The sequence below is a fragment of the Bufo gargarizans genome, chromosome 8 (assembly GCF_014858855.1).
Source record: "Bufo gargarizans isolate SCDJY-AF-19 chromosome 8, ASM1485885v1, whole genome shotgun sequence".
NCBI classification, from domain to species: Eukaryota; Metazoa; Chordata; class Amphibia; order Anura; family Bufonidae; genus Bufo; species Bufo gargarizans.
Genome location: NC_058087.1, coordinates 172,963,558 through 172,984,688, shown reverse-complemented (window position 1 = coordinate 172,984,688; position 21,131 = coordinate 172,963,558). Strand labels below are relative to the sequence as shown.

The 21,131-nt window shown below is 44.7% G+C and overlaps 1 protein-coding gene across 3 annotated transcripts in view; it reads right to left on the bottom strand.

Annotated features, from left to right (window-relative positions):
- Positions 1 to 21,131, bottom strand: part of LOC122945755 (interleukin-9 receptor-like) — a 39,160-nt gene that overhangs the window by 9,290 nt on the left and 8,739 nt on the right. For 2 of the 3 annotated variants that reach the window (XM_044304929.1, XM_044304928.1), the window contains exons 3-7: positions 20,725 to 20,808; positions 18,048 to 18,148; positions 11,020 to 11,119; positions 2,742 to 2,950; positions 1,383 to 1,522 (exon numbers count right to left, since the gene is read on the bottom strand). In XM_044304929.1, the coding sequence (XP_044160864.1) occupies positions 1,383 to 1,522; positions 2,742 to 2,950; positions 11,020 to 11,119; positions 18,048 to 18,135 (537 nt within the window). In that variant the 5' untranslated portion in view covers positions 18,136 to 18,148; positions 20,725 to 20,808. The remainder of the gene's footprint in view (positions 1 to 1,382; positions 1,523 to 2,741; positions 2,951 to 11,019; positions 11,120 to 18,047; positions 18,149 to 20,724; positions 20,809 to 21,131) is intronic. The other variant, XM_044304930.1, reaches the window with a different exon arrangement.

The following is a 21,131-nucleotide window of genomic DNA, read 5'->3' as shown; positions in this document are numbered from 1 at the left end:
TTAGACTACTACTTTAAAGGGAGTCTGTCACCAGATTGTGACCTTATAGACCGCTTACATAGCGCTCTAGCATAGCAGTCTATGATTCTAATGGTACCTTTGATGTTTTATTGTGAAGTTCCCCCAAGGCAAAAACAGACTTTTATTCATATGTAAATTAGGGCTCGCAAGTGCCCAGGGGCGGCGTTCACTTCGTTGGAGCCCAGGCTGTTCTGCCTCTTTTCGCCATATCCCCGCCCCAGCCTCTTCCTCTGCCCGCCCCGCTCTTCCTTTGCGTCCTCCTTCTCAAGTACTCTGCAGCAAGATCCCGCGCCTGCGCTCTCCATTGCTTAACCGGGGCATGCGCACTGCGATGCCCATTGTGGGTGTCTCTGATCCGCCTCCTTGCCGCTGTTTCGCGCCGTTGGCCGGCGCATGCGCAGTAGCTACTTCGATGCCGTGCCCACAATGGGCATCGCAGTGCGCATGCCCCGGCAAAGCTATGGATAGCACAGGCGCGGGATCTCGCTGCAGAGAAGGAGGACGCACAGGAAGAGCAGGGCGGGCAAAGGAAGAGGCTGGGGCCGGGATATAACATAAAGAGGCAGAACAACCTGGGCACCAACGAGGTGAACGCCGCCCCTGGGCACTTGCGAGCCCTAATTTACATATGAATAAAAGTCTGTTTTTGCCTTGGGGGAACTTCACAAGAAAACATCAAAGGTACCATTAGAATCATAGACTGCTATGCTAGAGCGCTATGTAAGCGGTCTATAAGGTCAAAATCTGGTGACAGACTCCCTTTAAGCTGATTTTGGACATTAAACAGGCTCTCTGGTCCCATAATGGAATTTTTATCTGTCCAGGGTACCCCAGACACTGAATATTTTGTCCTATATACCTGTTCTTCATGTCAGCACTCTCCTTCCCCTGATTTCATAAGTAGGTGGGGCAAACAAAACTAGGCAGGACCAGCAATACCCCAGTGCAGCATAAAATACTGCCCTATTACCATACTGATGAAGGTGATACAGCTCAATTCAGGAGGGCACCTGCATCTGCCAGCCAGTACCAAGTACCTGATGCTCCCAGCATTAATTAATTAATTCTAAGAGCTTCAGATCTCGTGAGGAGGGCCCGGGCAGCCCCCTAGGCATCGGCCAGCCAGGAAATTTCTCATAGGGTCTATGGCCCGTCCACCACTAGTAGCCACCTCTTAGCTCGGCTCTCTTGCTGCAGAGCCGCAGGTTCGGCATCCCGGCCCTAGGGCATATCTTCCAGGTGCCCTGTCGCTGAATACTTGAGTAAATTCTCCCCATGTATATCCTGACATGCCCAAAGACTGTAATAGACAGACGTATGCCAAAACGGGGTCGCATGCAGCATTGGGCCGTATTACCTACCTGCCTGGATGCTTCTCGCTTAAGCTTTAATTGATAATGTATTCTGGTCCCGGTGACAAAGTCGGTATTTCCTCGCCACGTTAGGTTATAAGCAGTGCCAGTGAAATTGTAGGAGAGATCGGAAGGTGGGTCCAGCTTGACTTTAATAATAAAAAAAAATGACATTAAAATGAAATGTTCTTTTATACTAAAATTATCAGGAGAAAGAGGAATAACAATCATTATGGCAGCTAAGAAAATCATGGTGCTTTTTATAACTCAATTGAAAACCATGAAAAAGACACCACCCTTAAAGGGGTTTTCTGGGATTTTCATATTGGAGATCTATCATCAGGATAGGTCATTAATATGAGATCAGCGTGCGTCCGACTCCCACCGATCAGTAGTTGGATGAGGCAGCGGCACTCCTTGCAGCTTATCAAGGACAGCGCCGCCGATCGTATAGTGGCTGGGCTTGGTATTGCAGCTCCTAGGTCATGTGACGGATGAATGTGACATCACATGACCTAGGAAGAGGCCTAAGGGCTCACGGAGCGCCAGGACCTTTTCATACATGTGATTGGCAGGGGTGCCAGGAGTCCCGAGGGTAGATCATCAATATGAAAATCCCGGAAAACCCCTTTAATGTCCATTTAGAGAAGCAGATGAATTGCCCGTAACGAGCCTTGATGAGTCGATATATAGGTGATTGGTGCTTGTTTACCTTTGGAGGAGTATGAACAAGCGATTGTTCTTGTGATTGTTCGCACCCCAGCTCTCATACACTACATTGTCTGTCAGCCGGCAGCACATCCCCTGGTTACATGGGGAGATGTTCACTAGTATTTTTATTGTACCTATTATATGCTGACACTGGCAGCACTGATTGGATAGTGCCAGACTGCATGTCTACTGCAGGTCATGTCTACTGCGCATGCACTGATTCCCAAAGCAATGGAGCACACACACACAGTAGAGTTGACTTCAGCCCTGGCAAGCAGCAAGGCTGTACTGCGTATACGCTGCATACCGATATAATGGCACATGCGCAGAAGGTCCGGTTGACTACTTCACCGCCTGGCCTTGTGACTGGAATGCGGGGTGGCCAGGAGCATGGAGCGTGGATTACTGTGCAGCGAGGTGCAATGGTCACACCCTTGTTGCACTGACCAGTTAATTTGCATATGATAAAAAGATTAATTTCTCTGAAATGCGGCCAAAAATCAAGATGGGACCAAGAGCGCTTTACTCAGATGACTATGGCACACCTAACAATTCATTCAAATGAATATGGCGGTACATGGTGACAGATTCCCTTTATTATCCCTTTCATATCCACTGGACTGCAGGTAAATCCGCCTCATTATTATGGGAACTTACTGTTACAGATTGGCACAAAGCTTTCAATAGTTGCAAGAATTTCTGAGGATGGACCTTGTACTTCTATTTTATAATCATCCATGTCGAAGGGCACTAAATAGCTTAAATTGCAGCTAAAACTCTTGGCGTCTCGGCTGGATACAAGATGACATTTTCTGGAAGCTTCATCATACTCATAATCATCATCAACATCATTTTCTTCCAGAGTGCTGCAATCAAATTTCGGAAAAGTTAGAAGATTTTAAAGTTTTCGGACTTTTGAAATCAAGAGCTTTCTGAGGTTGATAGCGGGAAGCCTCTTGCATTGCAGCTAAAAGTGACTACCGAAAATACCACCATATTGGTTATGACTTTGTCACTGACCAAACGTGCTAACATAAGGCTACATGACCACGAAAGAGAAAAACGGACATGTTATGGAGGCCATACCAATGGTAGTCTATGGGGTAATTCACATGGCAGTTTTCTTGACTGCCAATGAAAAACGGACATCAAAAGATCTTGTCCGTTTTTCACTGACCGACTACCCCCATACAATTGAATGGGTCCGATTGTAACGTCCGTTTCTCAGAAAGGCATCAGTGAAAAAAATCTGTTAAAAATGTCAGTTTTTAACTGACTTTTTTTTACTGTCATGTGCATGTAGCGTAAAGGACATTTTTACCTTCAGTTTCTGAGGAGCTAATTCAACGGACATGTTGTTGCAGTGGACCAGACGGGAGGTGTGAAGAGGAGAGGATAGGAGTGGTAGTAGGGTGAGAACTGTGGTGTTACGGTGGCGGCTGTCCCGCTCCAGCTCTCCCTTGGGCCATGCACAGTGAAGAGTAGGCGCACTTATTCCCCCAGGACACACCCTGTCAGGACTGACTGGGCCCGCAGCCAAATTTTGTATGGGCCCCCCCCCTCCATGACTATCCTGGCATTGTATGTGTGCATATGTAAGGGAGGGTTCACATCACATTTTTGCCTTCCTTTTGATGTATACGTTGGAAAAAAGGGATACATAAGCGCAGCACACTTTGCTTTTGTATCCTGCCAAGTCTGGGGGGAAAAAAACAACGTATATATATTTTTTTTTTTTAACAATGGGACTATGGTGCGGATGCCACTGTATGGTGTCAGTCTGAGGCATTTGTTAACATATACATTTTATGTAGACATTAAATGAATGGCAAAACGTGATGTGAAACCGGCGTTAGTGTGCCATGATAGTGCCAAGTGCCAAGCACTAGAGGCAGAGAAGGGAGGCTGCAATGTACTGCATGCTATAGTACAGGAGGCTGGCAGAGCGCACAGCCTGGTCCTGGTGATCAGTGGTGTGGACTGTATTCTACAAGGCTCACTCCACAGTATCATGTACTGGAATCTACAGTAAATACTGTAACGATATTATCCCTACCCTCGAATAATAATAGATTTATTGACTATATAATCACCAACATATAGAGACTAAATAATACCACCATATTGGATAATAGCTCATACCATGACTGGATAACAAAACACTAACGTTATAGCTCCATACCATGACTGGATAACACCACCATACAGCAACTGAATAAACGCCATTCAGTGACTTAAGAACCACCATACAATGACTGAATAACACCGCCGTACCGTGACTGGATAACAGTGCCATACAGCGACTGAATAACCGCCATACAGTGACTTAAGAACCGCCATACAATGACTGAATAACACCGTCGTACCGTGACTGGATAACAGTGCCATACAGTGACTGAATAACACCGCCATACAGTGACTGAATAACACCGCCGTACAGTGACTGGATAAGACCGTCATACAGCGACTGGATAACAGGGTATAAGGAAACACAGTACAGTATGTGACCAGGGGCACAGTATAGAGTATAAGAGGGCACAGTACATGGTATGATTAGGGGCACTGTACAGGCTATTGTAAGGGGGCACAATGCAGGGTATGAGGGCATAGTACAGGTTAGTAGGCACAGTATAGGGTATAAGATGGCATAATAGAGGTTAGGAGGCATAGTACAGGGGTATCCCCTTATGCTCCTGTAATGTGCCTCCTACAGGGTATAATAATGGGGCATAGAGCAGTGTATAGGGCACAGTAAAGGGCAGGGGGCACAGTACAGGGCGGGCGGCACAGTACAGTATAAGGGGCACAGCATAGGGGGCACAGGGCAGGCAGCACAGTACAGCATAGGGGGCACAGTACAGCATAGGCGGTACAGTATAAGGCAGGGGGCACAATACAGCATAGGAGGTACAGTACAGGACAGGGGGGCACAATATAGCATAGGGGATACAGTACAGGGCAGGGTGGGGACACAGTGCAGCATAGGGGACACAGTACAAGGTAGGGGGCACAGTACAGCATAGGGGGCACAGTACAGAGCAGGGGGCCCACAGTGCAGCATAGGGGGCACAGTACAGGGCTGGGGGCACAATACAGCATAGGGGGTACAGTGCAGGGCAGGGGCACAATACAGCATAGGGGGTACGGTACAGGGCAGGGGAGCAAACACATTGCAGCATAGGGGGCACAGTGCAGGGCAGGAGGCAGAATACAGCATTGGGAGTATGGTACAGGGCAGGGAGCACAGACTCACCATTGTTGGTCAGGCTGGCAGTGAGTCTGAAGGTCGGCAGCATTGGCTGGCTGGCAGGCTGCAGTGATGCTCAGAGGGCTGAGCTGGAGGTCAGCTGGCACTACAAGTGAGGCGGGTGGGCAGGTAAGAGAGACATCCTGCCAGTCGGGCAGGCGCGCGGACGGTCACATCCAGGGTCCACATGGAGCTTCTAGGAGTCTGGGAGCGGGCCCTGTTTGCGACTGAAGTATTACTTGAAACGATTGGTGGAGCAGCAGCTTCCGCTCACTGTTACTCCACCAATCGGATAACACAGCGCAGAGGTAGGAGAATCCCTCTCACTCCCCTCTCCTCTCCTCTTGTTTCATTGCGCAGCATCACAACGCCCCGTCCCCAGGCAGGGAGAGACGGGAAATGTAAAATAAAATAAATGTTAAAAAAATGGAATTATTAGAAATATGGCCCTGCTACTGCTTCCGGGCCCTGCTGAGCTCGGGCTCCGAAGCAGTCGCTTCCCCTGCTTTCCCGATAGCTACGCCACTGCTGTCAGGGGTCTCCTGACTGTTGGAAATTGGAGTGCCCTTGATGTTGGTAGTTGTGAGTAGTGTTGATAGCAAATATTCTAATTGCGAATTTTTATCGCGAATATCGGCACTTCAAGAATTTGCGAATATCTAGAATATAGTGCTATATATTTGTAATTGCGAATATTCTAGATTTTTTTTCATCGGTACCCATGATCCCTCACAGCTTCTTGCTTGTGGGCCAATGAGAAGGCTGCAATATCTTTGACTTTAGCAGTAGTGTTGATTGCGAATTTTTACATCGCAAATTTTTTATCGCAAATTTTCTGATTGCCAGTTTTCACAATCAAGAAAACAAATGACTGGAGATCCCAAATTATCGAATTTGCGAATTTATGGCGAATATTCGCCCAAAAAATTCACGAAATATCGCGAATTCGAATATTGCCCGGCATGCTCATCACTTGTTGTGAGGTGCAAGGCAAGGAAAAGGTAAAGGTGGTGCAAATGAGGCAGCAAATGCAGTTCAACTTATAACAAGTCTTTACTGAAGAAACAGTTTTTCCTCAAGCAGCAGGGTACAAACCGGGGCAGATGGCCTCTACATTATGCCTGAACGAGTACTGCAATTCTGGGTATGACCAGCAGCCATGACCTTTAAACCTGGAGTGTTGTGAAATCTATAGCCTTATGCGTTACCTCCACAGATTTCCACTCACAACTCTCTTCTCTTGGCTGCTTGGGTGCTGACCTTCACTGAGTCTGGGGGAGGCTGCCTGGTCTCATCCCTGGAATACCAGTATGCCTATTGTATTTGCCACAGGACTGGCTATACTTCAGCTGCTCACACGTCAGCTACCAGCTCTAGACTCCCTTAATGACACAGGAAAGAGCTAAACCCAGGGGTTAGGGCCTTCCCCTTCCTAGATATAATCACCAGGATGTGAAAATTAACCCTGTAAATCAGCCTTCATAAAAAGAGCCTGCATTCAATTAACACTGCAAAACATCAGGACACAGTCATTAACCCTTCAGTATTGACACACTGGGTCACTGCATAATGAAACGCTGTTAAGGAATAATACAGGGGACACTATCCAGGACCACTGCCAGCAAACTAAAAATCTGCTATCTATTCTCTCTCACCACTCCTGCTAGTGAGGCTTCCCCTAGGTATTCACCACAGCCTGCTGCAAGGCAGGCTGGAATAGGCTGCTAGGGACCAAGGTTACATTTGCAGAGTAAGGGACCAGAAAACAAGTGCAAGCTCACACGTAGCAATAGACAAGGGTTTAAGCCAGAAATAGACCATAGAGTCTAAGCCAGGAGAATCAGTAGAAGGTTAATCGGTAATCAAGGGGCAATCCAGAAACAAGCTGAGGTGCCAGGACTCAAAATTAAAATAAGACCTCAAAACATCAGGACACAGTTGTTAACCCTTCAATAGTGACACACTGGGTCACTGAATAATGAAACACCGTTAAGAAATAATAATGAGGACACAATCTGGGACCACTGCCAGCAAACTTAAAGTCTGCTATCTATACTTTCTCACCACTCCTTCTAGTTGATGTAAGGCTATCCCTAAGTATTCACCACAGCCCTGCAAGGCAGGTGCAATAGGCTGCTATAGACCCAGGTTACATCTGCAGACACGAGAAAGGCACCAGAAAACAAGTGGAAGCTCACAGGTAGCAATAGACAAGGGTCTAAACCAGAAATGAACCAGCGAGTCTAAACCAGGAGAATCAGTAGAAGGCTAATCAGTAATCAAGGGGCAATCCAGAAACAAGCCGAGGTCAGTACACAGGCAGGTCTAAAAGGAATGCAAAGCTCATTGAACACAGAGCTCAAAACAGGAGCCAGGAATCTAAATAAAAGGCAAACAGTCAAACCTAGCCGCAGTCCTGTGCGTGGCTGTTCTAGGGGAGTACGGATGTTGACCAGCCAAGCCCCAGCTGGTCAACCTATCTGTGAGCCTGGACACCAAGCCAATCAGGTTCCTGTCCCAATCCCAGAGACAGGTGGTGGATTTAAGTCTCACACTGACTATTGTCTTTGCCTGTCATTTTGATTCCTCCTGTTTTGAGCTCTGCATTAATGGTAGACTTTCCTGTGTACAGGGATGTAGCTATATGGGGTGCAGAGGTAGCCGTCGCTACCGGACCCAGGAGCCTGAGGGGCCCCAAAGACCCTTGTGCCACATGAGAAGACACCTGTTTTATAGAAGGTGCATGCTGGTCAAGTTACACCTCTGGCTGGAGGGAAGGGGTTAGGTCATGAATTTGGCATGGTGGGGGTGCAGTTTCAATTTTTGACTCAGGCAGCAGGAAGGCTACGTGCTCCCCTGCCCCTTGCCAACAAGCACTTAGGGACGGGGGCCCAAGCTGAACTCTTGCACCAGGGCCCATGAGCTTTTAGCTACGCCCCTGCCTGTGTACTAACCTTGGCTTGTTTCAGGATTTTAGCTTTCTATTGATTCTCCTGGCTTTGACTCTGTGGTTTGTTTCTGGAACAACCCCATGTCTACTAATTTGATGTAGATGTAACCTGGGTCCCTAAAAGCCAATTCCAGTCTGCCCTGCATTAGGCTCTAGGGAGTACCTAGGGGTGACGGAAGATAGGTAGCAGATTTTGAATTTGCTGGCGGCTTCTCAGGGCAATGTATCCTTCCTCACTTCTGTTTCATCACTCTATATTTGATTACATGTCAATATCTGTTAATATTGTGCTTTTTCATTTCAATTTTTTTTTAGGTGTGACATCTTTTCAGTTAAAAGTAGAAAACAGGCATTATTCATAGTGTGAATGCTTATACAGCACAAATCTTAATCTAGTTACTGATAGTGCGTTGGGGAAAACCCAGTTATTATCAATGTACGAGAATCACACTATAAACTCTCTGCACCCACTAACGGTAAGGAGAAAGAAGAAATCTCAGTCATCTTCACTCAATAACATCAGAAAATCTATGAAAATGGGATATTTTTAAGTCAAGCCTTGATTTGATGTCAAGGAATGATGAGAAATTACAGCATGAGCAATTCCTTGCAAGGGGTCTGTCACCTCTCCTGACATGTCTATTTCTGCATTCTCTATTTCTGTTCCTCATAAAATAAAAATTCTGGAGAACTCTGCATTGTGTACTTCCTCTGTGATTCCTCCTAGCAATTTATAAATACATTGGCAACTTGGTGTTGTTATTCCTCTTGTCAGTGGGGGTCTGTCCCTATATATTGTGGAACTGTCAGTATTGATTAGACAATGTTAGACTGCGTAGGCAGGAGTGGACTGGGAACTTAAAGTGGGTCCAAATTGACAGAAGTCAGGGCAACACACAGGTTCAGCAATACCATTGCACAAAATACCGTCCCATCAGAGCCATATACCACAGTGCAGCACAATATATTGCCCCAAAAGCTGTCCTCCTGTGATGACCATCCATAGCTACCATTTTCTGTCCAGCAGTTGAATTCAGGAGGGCATGTGCAGTCACTGGCTCGGTACGAGTACCTGATTCTCACAGTGTTAATTACCCCTGAGAGCTCATTATGTACCCGGTCAGCAGCAGAGAGGAGGACTTGGGCAACCCCCTGGGCATTGGCCCACCGGGAATTTCCCTGTAAGGTCTACGGCCAATCCAACCCTGTGCGTAGCCCCCCTCCAACACCCAGTTGCCAATTTATGGATGCATTTCAAGGAGGAATAACAGAGGAACATCATTATGTAGAGATCTAAGAAAATATGCCCCAGAATTGCTGTTTCATGGGAAATACAAGTATTTTCTAAAACAGAGACGTCAGGAGTGACAGCGATATGTTCTTTTTTATATAATCATATAATGTCTCCTTTATCACTCTAAAGTTATTCAGATACTATTGTCACGGATGTAGTAGGGGAGAACACCAAAAGACAATCAAGAAGGAAGGGGAAAGACACTAGGCCTCACCGCTAGGGATGGAAAAGGGTCACCACCTATTAAACCCTGCTCCTGGCCCTAACTCCTATCCGTATGGGCACATCTCGATGGTAGAGATACCCATACACGGGAACCTAGAAAACCCTGGTGACCCTCAGATGCCCTAAAGATAATGACAGGGCAGAGACCACCTGTTCCTTCCCTGGTGAAGGAACAAGCGTCTCACTAAGGTCTAGTAAACAACCAGGGGAGGGGAATACAAAACACGACAAGCGGAACACTTAACTTCAGAGGATGAAGCATGAACAGGACTTCAACACAAACCACACTCCAGCTCTTCCAAGACCAAATGAAGCTATCCCAAGCAAGGAGTGATGGGAAAAGTCAGACTAAATAGGGCAAAGTAAAGGTCACATGATCCACACCTGAACAGGATGTGTGGACATACCAGCAACACACAGACAAAGTGTAACCAAAAGAGGCTGTCAGATCACTAATGCGTAGATAATCTTTCAGACCTTCTAAGACCTGTCACAGATGTGACCACTACAGATAGCTGTGGGCTGAACAGCTATCCTGGGCATGCTTGGCCTACAGATATTCCTCTCGACTCCTCCTTATACATGCATGCTTAGCTAGCCAAGTGTGCATGTGTTCTCAGTATAAACTTCTGCCAGACACCACCATTGGTGGCTTATCTCCATTGCGGAAAAAAGTTGCCATTTAGGAAATTGTTGCAATTTGCTCAGTAAGGCCCTGTTCACATCTGGGGGATCTGGCTTCCTTACCCAGTGCAAAAGCCGGTTGTCGGCCGGACAAAAAAACGTCACATGGATCCCTGCCGGACATTATTGCAGTCAATATGGGGATTCGGCAGTGAAGTAGAGGATCAGGCTGCACGGTGCCGGATCTCCTAACGGAGATGTGAACGGGGCCTAAGTGGCATTTATATACTGCTGAGGGTATCTGCAGGTAAGTAGAGTTGCATTTGAATTGCTCCAACTTACTGCATAGTTGCCAACAGTCCCGAATTTTCAGAGACAGTCCTGGCAAATTCAGGCTGTCCCGGGCTAAAAATGGGTGGGGCTTGTACATTTGGGCGTTCCCAGGTTAGGGCTTACATGCCGTGTGTTCACCATTTTGGTAAGTATGTATAGGGTAGTGATTCCCATCATGATATTGTAAAAAATAAATAAATATATATATATATATATATATATATAAAATCTTGAAATATATCCAGATATGATCAATACTTACATAAAGAATGGCCCATTTCCAGAATATGATCCTTTGTACCAGATGCAGCTTATACGATCGGCATAATTTGTTAGGCAGCTCAGATTTCCTGGCTTGTCTACTGAATAATAATAAAAAAGAATCATAATTTATAGACTTTTATTACATATGAAATATGGAATTGTGCTGCGGCATTCTCAGGTAAACATTGTGTCGGAGGCTCCTGGAAAAAGGGGACACCTCCTGGGATTCCAGAAGAGCTGGCGAATCTCCTGGGAACATCATGGAGGGTTGCTTTCACCCCAATAGCAGCCCTACATATATTTTAAATGTACAGTATATAGCACCGGGATGCTGTGTCAGTAGGTGCAGCTTTGGAGCACAAACGTGCTGTAAGAAAAGAGGTGGGCATGTTAAAGGGATGGGGCATGTTAAAAAAGAGGCGTGGTCAATCCCAGAAAAATGTTTGCAGTGTACTTTTGCTCAGTCCAAAAGTTGGCAAATATGGATATTCTTCAATATAAACCTGCCTGTTAAAGGGATATTCTTCAATATAAACCTGCCTGTTAAAGGGATATTCTTTAATATAAACCTGCCTGTTAAAGGGATATTCTTCAATAAAAACTTGCCTGTTAAAGGGATATTCTTCAAAATAAACCTGCCTGTTAAAGGGATATTCTTTAATATAAACCTGCCTGTTAAAGGGATATTCTTCAACATTAACCTGCCTGTTAGGCTACATGCACACGACAGTTGCGCGATTTTGTGGTCTGCAAATTGCAGATCTGCAAAACATTAATGGCGTTCCTGTGCGTTCTGCAATTTGCGAAACGGCACAGACAGCCATTAATATAACTGCCTATTCTTGTCCGCAAAATGGACAAGAATAGGACAGGTCATTTTTGTTTGCGGACCACGGAACGGAGCAACTGATGCGGACAGCATACGGAGTGCTGTCCGCATCTTTTGCCGCCCCATTGAAGTGAATGGGTCCGCATCTGAGCCGCAAAAACTGCAGCTCGGATGCGGACCAAAACAATAAGTGGTCTTTCTCTTAGCTCCAGCAGGTTTTGGGGCAAACTGGCAGGTAAACCTGGAAACCCGCCTTCTCCGCTGAGCAAATCTCTGGCCTCGGTCCGATAGCTGGACCTCCTGACAGTTCTGGTAACTTTGAGTGGGGTGCCTTTGGCCTTTGACCCCCTTGTGATACCCTGTCTCTTAAACTGTAAGGAGTCGTGATGCTCTATGAGCTGCTTTCCTTAGGAGACTCCTGCTGCAGGGAGGGGGGCCATTCCCCTCACTGCGCCATCTTGACTCATCTGCTTTCAACTCTAGACTAGACTATAGCTTCCTCCAACCCTTCCCTTGGTAGGAAGCAGGACTAGCCCACTCTATTCTAACTAAAGATCTCTCTCTGCCAGATACTGCCACTTGCTGGTGAACCAGGCACATTACATGAACATAACAGTTTCATAGTTATACCATTAATGCACAGTATCAAAAGACCTGGAATAAATACACAGATGACATTATTGTTAGCCATTAGAGACAGTAGCAGGGTGTAGGAATGGTAGGGCCCACTCTGGGGTACTACAATAGCAACCAATCATAGCAACGCTTTCATTTTTCAAAAGCTCTGGATCTGAATACTTTAGTAATTGCATGTTAAATTTAGTATAACCACTGAGTTATTCAATAAAATGTATCTGTATAGCGCCACCTGCTGTTTTTTCTTTTCCTTATTTGAGTTGGTCGCACAGTGCTCGGTTTAAAGAGGACCTTTCACTAGTTTAAAAACTAAAAACTAACTGTATCAGTGGGCAGAGCGGCGCCCAGGGGTCCCCCTGCATTTACTAGTATGTCTGGGCGCCGCTCCGGTGTCTGCAGCTCCCTCTGTTGTACTGGGCGGAGTTTTTGTATTAGGGTTGTCCCTTGCTGCAGCGCTGGCCAATCGCAGCGCACAGCTCATAGCCTGGGACTCCCAGGCTATGAGCTGTGCGCTACGATTGGCCAACGCTGCAGCAAGGGACAACCCTAATACAAAAACTCCGCCCAGTACAACAGAGGGAGCTGCAGACACCGGAGCCTATACCGGGCGAACGGAGCGGCGCCCAGACATACTAGTAAGTGCAGGGGGACCCCTGGGCGCCACTCTGCCCACTGATATAGTTAGTTTTTAGTTTTTAAACTAGTGAAAAGTCCTCTTTAAATCTTTAACTGCTACCAGTGACATATTCTGTTAGAAGCTGTGGCTGTTACAGGGAGAGCCGCTGCAGCAGAAAGGACACGCCCCGAGCTGCCGGGCTGAAGAGAATCTAGTAGAGCAATTGGAGAAATTAATGGGGAGAGCTCTGGATCCATGTGAGGTACAGGGCTGGTTAGAAAAGCATTGTCATGTACTATATGATGTCAGATTTTATTTTTTTACATCAATTATGGGAGACCTCCTTTAACAACTGCAATTTTTAACATATGATTGTCAGGTGGACTTTCTCTAGCAACCAATCTGTCTCACATCTTCCACTCTAGCCTGAACTGGCTATGAATGAAGACCAGGTCACATCTACAGTATCGCCACTTTTCTCCATGTCCGTTCCGTTTTTTTTTTGGGAGGGGGGGGTTTGCGTGTGGCTCGTATGCAAAACCATTCACTTCAATGTGGCCGGAAAAAACAGGAAATTACGCATTACGGACAAGGATAGGACTGTTCTATAATGGGCCTATAAACGCACACGGCCGGTATCCGTGTTTTGTGGATCTGCAATTTGCAGACCACAATAAAACAACGGTCGTGTGCTTTACTTACTGACAAAAAACATAGAAGAAATTTTCCTTTTCTACGTAAAATTAAAGGGGTTTCCCATGATTTTCTGTTTTGCGTGATCTAACGGAGAAATCTCATGTTAGCTTGTGGGATTAAAGTCTTAATGAAGAAAGAGGTTTTTAAAGTAGTTCCTTTAAATAATGAAGAAGCAGTTCTTAGAATTTCATGATTTGATTGTATGAAATGTTTTCTTCAAAGGGCATCTGTCACCACGACCTCCCTATCAGACTATTTACATAGACACGTAGCTGTGATTCACCTGATTAATATACTGTTTGTCTTATGTTGATCTGAGGCTCTGTTCCAGAGTTATGATACTTATAGTTTGATTAGGCCTTTGGTGCAATCAGGGTGTTACCATTGCACTAGTTGCACCCAAACTTCACTCCTTTCTGTGGCCATCCTCTCCCTCCCTGCTTTAATTGACAGGGCCAGGCAGTGACAAAGCAGCAAGGGATGAAGGCTGGCCACAGAAATGAGTGGAACTTTGGTGCAACAAGAGCAATGGTGACACCCTTTTTGCACCAGGTGCCTAATTTGCATATTAAGACAATGTATCAAAACACGGGAGCGGGGCCTCGGATATACAAATGAGAAACAGCATTCTATAGCACTGCTATGTGTCTATGCAAACAGTTGGCTAGGCACAGATTCCCTTTAACCTGTTGGGGACATATGACGTACAGGTACGCCCTGATGTCCTGGTACTTTAGAACACATGATGTACCGGTACGTCATGTGTAGTTCCGATCACCGCCGTGGCGGGCGGTGATTGGAACAAGGTGCCTGATCAAATCATTGAGCAGGCACCCTGGGACAATGCGCGGGGGGGTCCCGTGCCCCCCACCCCGTGTCGGCGATCGACGCAAACCGCAGGTCAATTCAGACCTGCGGTTTGCGGCTTTTAAGGGTGGTTGCGGCGGTGATCGGAGGTGCCATCGGGTCCCCGTGTGGCTGTAAGGGGGACCCGATGGCATGGAAGGCAGCGCAATGCCTTCCTTAGGCTTCGGTGCTGCCTTCTGGTGAAGAGCCTGTGAGATCCAGCCCCCTGGATCTCACAGGCAGGAAGCTGTATGAGTAATACACACTGTATTATTCATACAGCCAATGCATTGCAATATAGAAGTAATGGAATGCATTGTAAAGGGGATTACACCTCCAAAAGTTGAAGTCCCAAGGTGGGACAAAAAATAAAGTGAAAAAAAAAAGTTTCCCCCCTGTATCAACCGACTCTTTAAACATATCACATCTGTCAGACAATGAAGATTTCAGATCTGGTAGGATAGGTCATCAATATAAGAATGGTGGGGGTCTGACACCTGGGACCAGCGAGGCTTGGGCCCCCTCTCTTCATGGGCTCCATAGCAAGTGCATGATCTATAGCATCTCCTCAGTCTGTACACCCTTGGATTAGAACCTTCAAATGTCTTTCCTTGTCTGCCTCATCATACATTTTCCCATGGCCCTGAGAACTGAAAGTTCACTTCTGCTTCGTGTCATTGGTTGTGTGGGTATAATTTCGTAACGGTGCTTGAACACTCAGAATTTAGCACAATTTGTCTAGATATCCAGACAGATCTATACACCCACCACTAGGAAGGTGATTTCTAAATATACTGTATTTCTGTACAGTATACAGGCATACCAATGTAATGTACAATCGATAGGATAAAGAATATACAATAAAATGCCTTTAATCCGCCATTAAGGGTTATCCTACACACTGGGTTATTGACATCATAGAAAAAGACATTAAATTTAGCCTAGGTTCACATCAGTGGCCTTCGCTGCAGATTCTATTGCCAGAATCTTTAGTAGAAATTGAACACAATAGACCCCATTATAGTCAATGGAGTCAATTGGGTGCCATTTGTCTCCATCATATGACGGATCTGGAAATGCTGTATTTTTTTAATTTTTACTGTTGCTAGAACAGAAAAGCAGGAAAATCTGGTTCAGATGTGAAAGTAGCCATACTTGTAGGTTAGAGAGCCTCACATTACATAGTACATAGGTCGATACATAGATCACGTTACATAGTACATATCGTAGGTCGATACATAAGTCACACATTGGTCGATACATAGGTCTCGTTACATAGAACATACGTCGATACATAGGTTACACATAGGTTGATACATAGGTCACGTTATATAGTACATAGGTCGATACACAGGTAAATACATAGGTCACGTTACATAGTACATAGGTTAATATATAATTCACACACAGGTTGATACATAGGTCACATTACATAATACATAGATCAATACATAGGTCACACATAGGTTGATAGACAGGTCACATTATATAATACATAGGTCACGTTACATAGTACATAGGTCGATACATAGGTCACGTTACATAGTACATAGGTCAATACATACGTCACACATAGGTCGATACATAAGTCACACATAGGCCGATACATAGGTCAATGTTTTTTTTAGTAATGCAAGGAATTTCCTAATAGCAGAATCTGTGTGTCATGGGACTACAAGAACTATAGTACGTACAGACGTGGACAAAATTGTTGGTACCCTTTGGTCAATGAAAGAAAAAGTCACAATGGTCACAGAAATAACTTTAATCTGACAAAAGTAATAATAAATTAAAATTCTATAAATGTTAACCAATGAAAGTCAGACATTGTTTTTCAACCATGCTTCAACAGAATTATGTAAAAAAATAAACTCATGAAACAGGCATGGACAAAAATGATGGTACCCCTAACTTAATATTTTGTTGCGCAACCTTTTGAGGCAATCACTGCAATCAAACGCTTCCTGTAACTGTCAATGAGACATCTGCACCTCTCAGCAGGTATTTTGGCCCACTCCTCATGAGCAAACTGCTCCAGTTGTGTCCGGTTTGAAGGGTGCCTTTTCCAGACTGCATGTTTCAGCTCCTTCCAAAGATGCTCAATAGGATTGAGGTCAGGGCTCATAGAAGGCCACTTTAGAATAGTCCAATTTTTTCCTCTTAGCCATTCTTGGGTGTTTTTAGCGGTGTGTTTTGGGTCTTTGTCCTGTTGCAAGACCCATGACCTGCGACTGAGACCAAGCTTTCTGACACTGGCTAGTACATTTCTCTCTAGAATTCCTTGATAGTCTTGAGATTTCATTGTACCCTGCACAGATTCAAGACACCCTGTGCCAGACGCAGCAAAGCAGCCCCAGAACATAACAGAGCCTCCTCCATGTTTCACAGTAGGGACAGTGTTCTTTTCTTGATATGCTTCATTTTTTCGTCTGTGAACATACAGCTGATGTGCCTTGGCAAAAACTTCGATTTTTGTCTCATCTGTCCACAGGACATTCTCCCAGAAGCTTTGTGGCTTGTCAACATGTAGTTTGGCATATTCCAGTCTTGCTTTTTTATGATTCGTTTTCAACAATGGTGTCCTCCTTGGTCGTCTCCCATGTAGTCCACTTTGGCTCAAACAACGACGGATGGTGCGATCTGACACTGATGTTCCTTGAGCATGAAGTTCACCTTGAATCTCTTTAGAAGTCTTTCTAGGCTCTTTTGTTACCATTCGGATTATCCGTCTCTTAGATTTGTCATCAATTTTCCTCCTGCGGCCACGTCCAGGGAGGTTGGCTACAGTCCCATGGATCTTAAACTTATGAATAATATGTGCAACTGTACTCACAGGAACATCTAGTTGCTTGGAGATGGTCTTATAGCCTTTACCTTTAACATGCTTGTCTATAATTTTCTTTCTGATCTCTTGAGACAGCTCTTTCCTTTGCTTCCTCTGGTCCATGTCGAGTGTGGTACACACCATATCACCAAACAACACAGTGATTACCTGGAGCCATATATATAGGCCCAATGGCTGATTACAAGGTTGTAGACACCTGTGATGCTAATTAGTGGACACACCTTGAATTAACATGTCCCTTTGGTCACATTATGTTCTGTGTTTTCTAGGGGTACCATCATTTTTGTCCATGCCTGTTTCATGAGTTTATTTTTTTACATAATTCTGTTGAAGCATGGTTGAAAAACAATGTCTGACTTTCATTGGTTAACATTTATAGAATTTTAATTTATTATTACTTTTGTCAGATTAAAGTTATTTCTGTGACCATTGTGACTTTTTCTTTCATTGACCAAAGGGTACCAACAATTTTGTCCACGTCTGTATATATAATATAGTATGTAACATAATATACTGGAATGGTCTTTTCAAACATATGATGTGAATTTTGCTACTTACAGTTAGTTTGGGAGCACATATAAATGTTACCGTAAAACACCAGGTGTATGCAGAGCACCGTACAGAGGACCAGTACATATCTTCTCATTCTGCAGTTAAACCTGGAACAGAGAAATTGGCGCACTTGATCTAGTATTGTCCAAAATATTAGCTGTCATTAAAGTCAAGCCAGAAACGGAGCACTTCATTTTAGCTGGGGATTGCAGCCTACTACCAGGGGCGGACTGGGTAATAAAAGTGGCCCTTGGAAAAAAATAAATGAAAGCGGCCCCATGTTTTAGGCAGGTCCAAATTGACAGAAGAGGGCAGGGACAACAGAAGTAGTCGGGCTTGAAATACCATAGTGCAGCACAAAGTATAGCTCCAGCAGAAACAAATATCACAAAGCAGCACTAAATACTTGTCACAAACCAGCTGGTGTGAACCCACTGTGCCACGTATCCTACTTCTTCTAAGGACGTTGTCTGAGTGAACCCCTTGATCTTAACAGTACCCCTGATGGTGAGGATAGACTTTCCCGAGGGGAACACCTCTTGAGGAGGATAGGCACACAAGGCAGCTGGTCCAGGTGGACCAGGAGGTACCTGAGAAAGGTACCTGAGGTACAGGCATTGTCAGCAGGCTGAGTCGTTACCAGGAGCAACAGTGCAGGACCGAAGGATGAGGCAGAGACGATGTCAGACAGGCAATAGGTCAATCCGGGTAAGCAACAGGAGAGTCAAGGCAAGCAGGCAGGGATCAAACAGATAGCAGAGTCCAGGAACACAAGTACGAGTCAGGAACACAAACGGATATCAGGAACCTTAGCAGGACACAAGGACCTTGACACTGAGGCATCTGGGAAGGGGGCTGAGACACTTATATATGTGAAGGAGGGATAGGATTGGTCAGTAAGGTCACATGACCTAACCCATAAAGTCAAAGAAGTGACGCGCACCGGCCCTTAAGGAAGTGCTGCAGAAAACAAGCAGCAAGCATGCTGTGGCCAGGGCTGAGAGAAAACTGTGGAGCAGATCCCAGAACAACAGTACCTACACAGACAGAGCCCAGGACTGCAGTGGTGAATGGGAAGCACTGGCCGCAAATCACCGCTGAACATGGCGCCCGGGATCGCCATGTATCCAGGTGGCGGTGGTGAGGAGGGCTTTGGTGGCCCCCTGGGCATCGGCCCAATGGGGAATTTCCCTGCAGGGTATTTCGCCAGCTCACCCCTGCCTACCACCACCACCTCTCCTTATTAATGGTGTTTGTGTGGACGTTGCTCCAGCCAGCAGTCCTGTCAAATTTGACACCTAGGTTAAGCAGAGTTTAGACTGGCAGCAAGCACTGGATCTCAGAAATGGGGCATTCACTTAAATGGGGCTGAGTTACTATACTACGTACACTGGTATGTATAGAGGTTCTGCGTGAACAGAAGCCATGATGCTACTGCACGTGCCACAACCTAATATGTTATAAAGAGCAAAGTATATTGGAGGGCGCAAAGGAAAAAAAGCAGATAGTTTGCTATGTCTATGAACCTAATTTTTTGGCTTAGGAATCTCGCACCTCGATTAAAGACTATTATCTGCATTGCCACATGACTCCATATAAGGAGTCCTGATTGGTATTTCAGGACCCTCTGTGCTCGATTACTTTATGTTCACAATGTTTTTTTTTGTTCTTGCCAAATCGTGCCAAAAATCTTTTCCATTGATTTCCATTTTCTTTCCGCCAAATCTCAAGCAAAATCCGTGTCGGTGTTTTAAGCACGACAAAAAACTCTGTGTGAATTGAGCATTAGATTGTTGCCGAGCTTGTGCCCCCATAGTGTAGAGAACCTCCTGTAGTCTGGACTATATCAGCACAGCTTTGCCAGATAAAAAATACTGCCACGGACTCTCTATCTACAGTAATACTCATGTACAATATGAAATGTTATCTTTGCCCGAAACTAAACATTCCTCATCCCAACCTCGAAGCTCAACTTGGACCATTTAGTGGCCATTAGATCAGTTTGCCATCATCGATGATGCTATAAATTCCAGACTAAACAAAAAAAAAAAGGTACAACTAAGTCTATGAAAACGATGATGGAAACCGAAAAAATAGAACTTTTTGGAACACACTAATTAATATCTAAACATCATTTCATGGAGGGGCATTCGTACAAGAAGGACATGCCAACATTTCTCTATGTCAACCTACAGGGTGATGGCCTTCAATTGTCTCTCTATGACAAACATCACAGGAAATGTGTATGAAAACCAACATGTCAATTCTTCGCACTTCCATTTAAAATATGTCATGGGAGACTGTAGCTGTCAGCCAGCTTAGGACTCAAATTATAGATCATGTCCTATTCTTGTCCATTTTGCAGACAAGAATAAGCAGTTCTATTAGAAAAATGTGGAATGCACACGGCCGGTGTCTGTATTTTGTGGATCCCGGGTTCGCAGACTGCAAAATTCATACAGTCGTGTGCATGAGGCCTTAACTGAAGCTTTCCCCTTGGGGAAGGGGTCATACCCGCGACTGAAAGCAGAGGTTCACATTTTTTGGGATAACACAGTAACTCTAAATATACATCCTTTTGTACATGATCACTTAATGAGTTCTTCATGCAGGTGTGAACACATACACTTAGGTCAATTTATTTTTTTTCTAAAATTCTGTTATTTCCAAAAAGTTCACTTACTTTCGAGCATTAAGTTGTAAAGTGTCTCCCTCTCTTTCTTCAAAATTCAAAATTGAGAAGACTGGGGTGCCCCTTACGACATGTCTGGGGAAAAAAAAACTTAAATCTTTTTTAAACATCTAAAGTTTTTCAGCAGTAAAAACTGATGAATTTGGAGACATTTATTACAAATTGAAATTTTTCTAAACTTCTGACTTTGGGATTACTAATTTAAAATGACATTTTTTTTATTGGCTTAATTGCTAATATAATAGATGAAATTAATGTAATATGAATGTATAATAATAATAATAATACTATAGAACAGACAGGGGACAACCATAAAGAAAAATATTAAAAAATAAACACAGTAATACAATTACTACATACAAATATTATCAAGAATACATGCAGTCATCTGGTGCGAT